The 8,800-nt window shown below is 40.0% G+C and overlaps 1 protein-coding gene across 1 annotated transcript; it reads right to left on the bottom strand.

The window, feature by feature from the left end:
- Positions 1–2,615: 2,615 nt before the first annotated feature.
- Positions 2,616–3,212, bottom strand: LOC139735846 (craniofacial development protein 2-like). The gene has a single exon (XM_071646592.1). It carries the CDS (start codon positions 3,210–3,212, stop codon positions 2,616–2,618), a length of 597 nt encoding a protein of 198 aa, XP_071502693.1.
- Between the last annotated feature and the right edge of the window lie 5,588 nt (positions 3,213–8,800).

Below are 8,800 nucleotides of genomic sequence, written 5' to 3' on the forward strand. Positions count from 1 at the left end.
AAATATGAGGGAAATAGTAAAATTTTGAAGTGTTGCCCTTGACCTTTGACCCCATGAACCCCAAATTCCCTAGATAATCACTTCCAGTCAGTACATGCATAATATATACTATGTTCCATGAAGATCTCTCTCTCTCTAGTCACGTAGCATACAAATATGCAGGTGTGGTTCGGATGAGAGAACGCCATTGTCTGCGGTCAGCGGCAGCTCTGGTAGCCTCTGTAATGCTTGCTCCAGTCACCTGTTTGATGTCATCAAGCCAGCTTGCTGCGGGTCTTCCTCTTTTACGTTTTCCCTCAACCATTCCCTGGATGATTGTTTTCTGCAGGCAGTGATGTCTGGTAGCATGGCCAAAATATGTCAATTTTCTGGCCACAATATCAGCCCGTAGTTTCTTTTCCACTCCAAGCTCCTCTAGCACCCATGTATTTGTTCTTCTTTCTTTCCATGGTATCCTCAGTATCCTACGATAGCACCACGTCTCAAACGAATCCAGTCTCTTCTTGTCTGCTGACTTCATTGTCCAGGATTCTGAGCCATATGATGCCACGGCAAAGGCTGTAGATCTTAGTAGCCGGACCTTGAGGGAGGAAGGGAGTTTACTTTTCCAGAGCTTTGTCATACTTTGTACCACATTCCGGGCCATTGCTAGTCTTCGTTTAATCTCCTGTGAGCAGTCCCCTTTGGTGTTTATGATGGAACCCAGGAACTCGAAGCTTCCCACCTCTTCAATGGCATCACCATCTAGAGAAAAGACACCATCTGCAAAACTCCGTTCTCCATCTACAACCATGGTCTTAGTCTTTCTAGTATGCAGCATTAGCCCCCTCTCTTCACGTGCTATTTTTACTGCTCTGAGTAGATCCATCAATTCTCTTCTGTTGTTGCAAAGCAGGGTGGTGTCATCCGCATACCTGAGATTTGTTACCCGTTGGCCACCTATTGTCACTCCACCAAGGAAATCTCCCAGGGCATCTCTCATAATCCGTTCAGCATAGATGTTGAAAAGCTGGGGCGATAGTATGCATCCCTGTCTGACACCTCTACCAATCTTGAACCATTCTGTGTCACCTCTGCTTGTTCGTACTGTAGACTCTTGATCTTTATATAGCTTGCTAATGAGCTTCACTATATGGCTAGGAAAACCCATTTCTCTCATAGTGTTCCATAATTTTGCATGACAGACACAATCAAAGGCTTTGCTGTAATCTATAAAGCACAGGTAGAGTGGTACAGAGTGTCCTCGGCAATTCTCAATGATGTTTCTGATGTTGAGGATATGGTCTCTCGTGCCTCTTCCTGCTCTAAAACCAGCCTGCTCTTCAGATATCTCATTTTCCATCTGCCGTTTCATTCTGTTGTTGATGATCTTGAGTAGTATTTTGCTGGCATGGCTGATCAAACTAATGGTGCGATGGTTTGAGCACTCCTTTACATTTCCTTTTTTAGGTATCGGGATAAAGACCGCTCTTCCCCAGTCCTCGGGCCATTCTACATTCCTCCAGATTCTGTCACATAGTTTCCACGTGATGTTTATGCCTTCCTCACCAGAGGCTTTCCATAACTCGCCTGGGATATCATCCCAGCCTGGTGATTTCCCGTTCCTAATTTCTCTCATTGCTTGGCGCACTTCCTCCAATAACGGGGGTGGTTCTAACTCTTGTTCCCCTAGGTTGCTGTTGGCAGAGTCTGCCTGGGTCTTCTGCTCGTAGAGCTCCTTGCAGTACTAGGCCCATCTGTTCTTTATGTCTGTGCTCTCTGTTAAGGTGGTACCATTTCTGTCATTGATGACATCTGACCTTGCTGATGGTTTTTGAGTGATTTCTTTGACCAGAGCATACACCCTCTTAGAATCACTCCCTGCTCTTTCTATCTCCTCACATTTTCTCTCAACGAAGGCACGTTGATCAGCTCTAACTGCTTTTGACACTTCTTTGTGTTGTCTTCGCCACTCAGCCATATCCCCTCTCTTCCTCGCATCCTGTCTCTTGTCAGCAAGTCAGTTCTAATGTTGTTCTGGATAACCATGGTTGCTTCTTCTTCTTCTTCTTTGGGATGATCTCCTTAACTGTGCTTAACACTGCTTCTTTCATTCCTTCCCACAGTTCATTGGGAGACAGCTCTTCATCATCAATCTGAAGAAGTGCCTGAAATCTATTGCTCACACTGACAGTGTACTGTTCCGGTATGTTGTCTACATCAAACCTTAATGGTGGTGTCTCTTTCTTCTTTACTTTGAGCTTTAGTTTCAGCTGTGCAACCAGAAGCTGATGGTCACTCCCACAGTCTGCACCTGGTCTTGTCCGAACACTGAGCAGTGAAGAGCGCCATCTTCTTTTAACGAGAATATAGTCAATCCGGTTTCTTACATTGTCCCCGGGGCTCTTCCATGTCCATAGTCTTCGGGGGTGCTGCTGGAAGAAAGTGTTTCCAACAATCAGGTCATTAGCTTGGCAGAAATCTTCCAAACTATCTCCACGTTCATTTCTTTCTCCCAATCCATATTTTCCGACGATCTTAGACTTGGTCACTGATTTGCCAATTTTTGCATTCCAGTCTCCCATTATCACAAGAACATCTTGTTCGGAATCTTGTCAAGAGTATCTTGGAGCTGATCATAAGTCTTCCATGGCTTCATCAGATGCAGTAGATGTTGGCGCATAGACCTGGATGACGGAGATGTTAAATGGGTGACCTTCCAGTCTGAGAGTAATAATTCTTTTGCTTATTGGGCTGAAACCCAAGAAAGACTTAGCCGAGTTTTTGTCCAGGATGAAGCCTACTCCGTGTTCCCTCTTTCCGCCGTCTTTGCCTGAATACACAACTGCGTAGCCATCTTCGGTAGTGAAACGACCTTGGTTGAGCCACCAAGTCTCTGAAATACCAAGCACACTGATATTTTGTTCTCCCATTCGGGTTATGATGATCTCCATCTTGTCAGCATTCATTCCTTGAACATTCCATGTCCCTATAATTCTAGGTTTTCTCAGGTTTGTGCTGCTCCTTTCATGCACAGGATTATCGGCAGTATATTCTGCGTCCTTACAGCTGAGCCTAGTCGGTGCAACACGCTCCTCTTCCCCAGTAGCCATTGACGCATCATCTGGCCTGCGGGTCCCACCATCAGATGCCGGTTTTCCACAATGTTTACGAACTCTCATAAGAACTATCGTGGCCAAGAAAATGCAGTGGGTGGCCGGGTCCTTCTGCATTGCTGGATGGCCATCGTTGACTCTCCAGAGTCGATGCCCTTAAGATAGATCTTGTTTTAGTTCCACCAGGGTGTCCACCCACCCTCCTCACCATTCTCCAGTTGGAGACTGGTGGGTTTGCCGGTTTAGTCGCCGACAATCCGACCCTGAAACAGGTTGTACTGGGCTACAGGGTACCAGTAGCAGATCATCCTGACCTGACATGAAGATACCTTGAACAATATCCAAGATACAGAGAAAAAAAGTAAAATTTTAACATTTTCACTTGACCTTTTCACATTTGACCTTAACCTTATGACCCCAAACTTTTACCAGTGAATTTTAATTGGGTAATACCTGTATACACTAAGTTTCAAGAAAATATCTTTAGGCATTGCAGAGATATGAGGGAAATAGTGAAATTTTAAGCATTTGACCTCGACCTTTTGACTTTTGACCTTGAGCATGTGCACCCAAAAGTTGATAGGCAGAATTTCACCCCCAATACACATACATGCCAAATTTCAAGGTTTTTTTTTTTTTTTTTTTTTTTTTTTTTTGTTACGCTGTCCACAAAATTCATTACGGACGGAGAGAAGGACGGACGGAAGGACGGACAACCCGAAAACATAATGCCTCCGGCACCACTTCTTGGCGGAGGCATACAAAAGAATCTAGATTACATAGGTGAAGTAATCTTGGAAGATATGTAAATATTGATATGTACGGTATTGAAACTGTCGTGTTGATTATCCTTATGGTACGTTACCACTCTCGTGGAATTCACTAAGCTGGGTCCACTTTCTCGATTCGCCCGAAATCGTGGTCTTACTCGCGGACTAATCGTGCTGATCATCAGATAATCAAATCTTGATGTCAGTCAAAGACATTGTGTTGATCGTAGTAATTTTTCGAACAGTCCAATAATTCTTCTACGATCAACACGATTACCACCATAGACCTCAAGATGTGATAAGCCATGATAAGATCACCACGGTCACTCGTAGACTAAGAATCGATTTGTGGTAGATAGTATACATGTATTAGCATATCGAGACTCGCGACAATGGCAACCTAGTGAAAGTGTTTAACGTGCAATGTCAATAATCTTTTGGGTATCGATCATGCACATTTATAGTTACTCTATCTAAAAAGGACCGGCGGACGAGTAGGGCATGGATATCTGAAAACATTGGATGGTGTATTTAACTCATGCATGAGTTGTTATTCCAGCGGAACTTACATGCGCTCTATAAAGTGGATTGCACGTCAGATGCGCCTATAGCAGATACACTTCAAATCATTTTAGCAAATTTATCTAATTATAATAGATGTCTAATTTCTGTGGAAAACATGAAAATATTGTATTCGTTGTGGTTAAACATTACACTCTGAATATGTCTAATGTTTAACACATTAGTCATACACAAACATCCTTGAACACAAACACACACAACACAAAAGTATACAAACCTGCATAAATATAAACGTGATTGATATATATATATATCTATTTGTATATATATATATATATATATATATATATATATTTATTTATATATAGATATAGATATATTAAATATACATGCACACATACATACATACACGCATGCATGGTTAATGTTCCCTCAGACATTTCCCTCATGTTTTATAGATCCATGGTCTACTTAACCATAAAATTTTTTTTTCTCTCTCTCTCATTTTTGTATAATATTGATTATTAGTCACTCCTAACGGATTTAACAACCAAGTTTACGTTGTATTGCATTTAAATCAACCCATGTGATAAAGTTAAGTGCATGAAATCATTTTTTATAAAAAAAAACCAGAATTTGAAAGCGACTGGATTTGACTTGCAACTATTCGTTTTTATCAATGCCATTCCTTGGTATTTGTAATCTATCTATTAGTTTCTTGGCAATGATAAACGTGTGAGCAATATGTTTAAAAACCATCAGGCGAACCACCAAAGAATGAGAACACGTATGTGCGATCTTATCTTAAAAAAATAAATTGATTTCCTGCTAGAGCATGGTGAGAAATATTTCGCTTGTGCGGTATACATGTAACTCTTATTTCGACATCTAAATAAAGCATTCGAGTTTGATGTTCCATGAATGAATTAATGGCGTATTGAATAAATTCACGAAATTCACGACTGAGCTCATTTCCCCTGCATGAATGCCTGTGTGTGATATTGGAGGTGTGAGTATGTGTGTGAAGATGATCAGAAGAATGAGAGTTGATGAAGAGAAGTTTGATTAATATCGATATGTTGGAAACCCCTATCCAGGTAAGCCCGTTTCGGCCGTCATGAAATTACCTCTCGTAAGGCCTTCATTCTATTTGATGAAAAAAGACGTAAACTAAAAGTGAAGCTGAGTAGATCAAAGGTGATAGCGAATAAAAAATTTAATTTGCTTTCATATTCCACAAGATTTAATGATATTTAATCAATAATTTGGATGTAAGAAGTGATAGGGTCTCATACTTGCAATGATTATTATAGTATTACACGCGTTACGCAAGTGCGGCCGTCGACATTACCCTTAAATTTCTGTATAACCGTATTGAACCTTTTCCCTTTAATGTCGTGTAACTTTTAAAGGAATTGGTGTATTGAATAGCCGCTTTCACATAATAATACTTATTTATGGGGTTTAACTTAAGGAAAATTCCGATGTTATTTGTAAACAGAAATTAAATGTATGGAAAAAACATTACTGAAATCTGTATTTCTTGGGAAAAATGTAAAAAAAAAATCCTTCCTTAGTATTTCATAACAACAACTATTTATTACATAAAACGGGGTATCAACTTGTAGGAAATCTAATTCTCTTTAATATGATACCATTTTTATGGTAATTTAATATTCTTAACTAAAGTTATTCAAAAATAATCCGTATCCTAGCAACGGGCGGCGGCCATCTTAGAAGTATGCAAATTAGACTCACGCGCAACCCTTTTTCCGCTGGCGACAAGCAGATTCGCAAAATACAGGTTCTGACGATCTTCGAACACATCGTAGATTTTTTTTTTTTTTTTGGGGGGGGGGGGGGGGTGCACGGGGACCATTTCTGAAGAATAGTAACCCAGTATGGGCCGACATGAACTACACAGATACTTCCCTTCATTTTGTTATGAAAAAATAAGATAGCCATGTTTCATTTTAAACTCTGAAAGGCCATTTAACAAGTTCTTTATTTCTTAGGACTTTTAGCATAAGATTCTTCTTTTTTTTCACTTTAATCTTCCAATAAGAGGAAACTGTCACGTCAAATTTTTTTCTTTAACTTTTTAATATCAGATAAGTTGTGATTTTGGAGGGAATCCAAAAAGACAAGAAACTGTTCATATGGGAAGCTGAATGGATTGAGTTTGGTAACACAGAATAGAAAAAAAATTATTTCATATAAGGAATAGAAAGTGTAATTTTTCTTTCTTTCTTCGCCGATTTCGATGAGATTTGATCAATAGATAGCAGTGATCTACAACAAACCCCAGATACAGAACCTACGCAATTGCGCGCGGAGACATTGTAACCCTTAAAATAATATTGCTGTAAAACCTATTGAACCTTATCCCCTTTAATGTCGTGTAACTTTTAAAGGAATTGATGTATTGGAAAGCCGTTTTCACGTGATAATAGCTATGACTGGGGGATAATTTTAGGAAATTTCAAATGTTATTTGTAAATGCATATTAGATGTATGGAAAAGAACATTATAACCAAATTCCCTATCTTTTTAGAAAAATGCTAAAAAACATAATTCCTTCCTTAATATTTCATGACAACAACTATTTATCCCATCAAATGGGGTATCAGCTTGTAGGAAATTTAATTCTCTTCAAAATGATACCATTTTTATGGTAATTTGTTATTCCTAACTAAAGTTATTCAAAAATAATCCGTCTCCTAGCAACGGGCGGCGACCATCTTAGAAATATGCAAATAAGACGCGCGCGCAACCTTTTTTTCCGCTGGCGACAACCGGATTCGGAAAATACAGGTTCTGACGATCTCCGAACATATCGTAGAATTTTGTTTTAGGGGGGGTGCACGGGGACCCTTTCTGGCTGCTAGACTAGTAGTACTTGTCGGTACCACACAATGTACCACACAAATATATGTTACCACAGGAACTGTGTGGTAGGCCTACTGTATTACAGGCTCGTGTGGTACTTCCTGTGGTACTTGTCGGCATCACACAATGTACCACACAAATATAATTCTGTTACCACAGGAACTGAGTGGTACTGTGTCACAGGCTCATGTGGTACTCCCTGTGGTACTTGTCAGTACCACACATGTACAACACAAACATATGTCAGCACAGACACTGATGTGTGATACAGGACAGTAGGCCTTTAACAGGACAGTACCACAGGACCTGTCCTGTGGTATTTTGGGACATTACCGCAGAAAAAGTACCACAGGACATTGCCGCAGGACAGTACCACATGACATTACCATAGGAAAGTACCACAGGACATAACCACAGGACCAGTACAACATGTCCAGTACCACATGACAGTACCTATACACAGGAACTGTCCTGTGGTATTTTGGGACATTACCACAGGACAGTTCCACAGGACAGTACGATTCCGTGACACACAATCATCACCTGTATATTACACTTGGGTGTAACATATACCATACATATAGCTTTGTTTACACCGCACAACACAGTCATGGGCAATTCAATCCATGGTACAATCACAAAACTGTACATCACACGGAACTCACATTATTCCTACATAGGGTGAAGAGATAGTCACATGTGTACAACAATGAACTTTTAGAATATTGAATAAACGCTTTTAAAATCTTACCTCATCTAGAACTTTTTAAGATTATTTTTCTTCAAATCTGTATCCTACCATCAAACGTTTCACATGCAGGTGAAGGAATGAAAGACAAAATGAACAAAAACAAAAATAAAAAAAACCCCTGAATTAAGCACGGAGAAATGTAGTCCTAATATTTGGCAGACAAACATAATATCATTAAGTCAGCTCACCACACCATTTCAGTACAAAATTAGTCTCAATGTGGTATAAAAAAAGAAGATATCATGACATGCGATATTAGGGGTGACTCATTCAGTGTGAATGAACAACAGCACAGGTATAATAATTAAATGAAATTCATCTTAGCAAGCGATATAATGATTCACAAAGATCTTGGCTTGATCCGATTTCACTTGCAAAAATTGTCATTTTGTCACCTTATTCACTTCTCCATTGATAGCGCTGTAATTCACTTTACAGAGCAATACGAACATCAACTCCACTGCCATTAGGGTTCTGTACTAACCCACATTGCAGCTATCAGGTTTTCGATTGTGTTCACATTGCATTTACAGACCACATCTTCACAGCATTACAGGTGCGTTCATATCATGGTACTTAATTATGTACGTGCGTTATGTTACGCTCTCAGTTGCGTCATCCACAAAGTCATAAATCATGTGTCAAAATCTCTCACTCCCAGTATGATAACCGCCGTGTGTATGTGTGGAACGTTCGTGGATACGGGATTTCAAAGCTGAGCCCTTTTCCAACTCCAAAGTGTCGCGATAAACACGCGTTCAGGGGTTACTAGC

Source organism: Diadema antillarum, unplaced genomic scaffold (genome assembly GCF_040938485.1).
Source record: "Diadema antillarum isolate AM-2024a unplaced genomic scaffold, OU_Dant_1.0 seq00000603_RagTag, whole genome shotgun sequence".
Lineage (NCBI taxonomy): Eukaryota > Metazoa > Echinodermata > Echinoidea > Diadematoida > Diadematidae > Diadema > Diadema antillarum.

Excerpts from the sequence above, each read along its gene's own strand:
- LOC139735846 (XM_071646592.1), bottom strand. The coding sequence starts at position 3,212 with ATGCAGAAGGACCCGGCCACCCACTGCATTTTCTTGGCCACGATAGTT.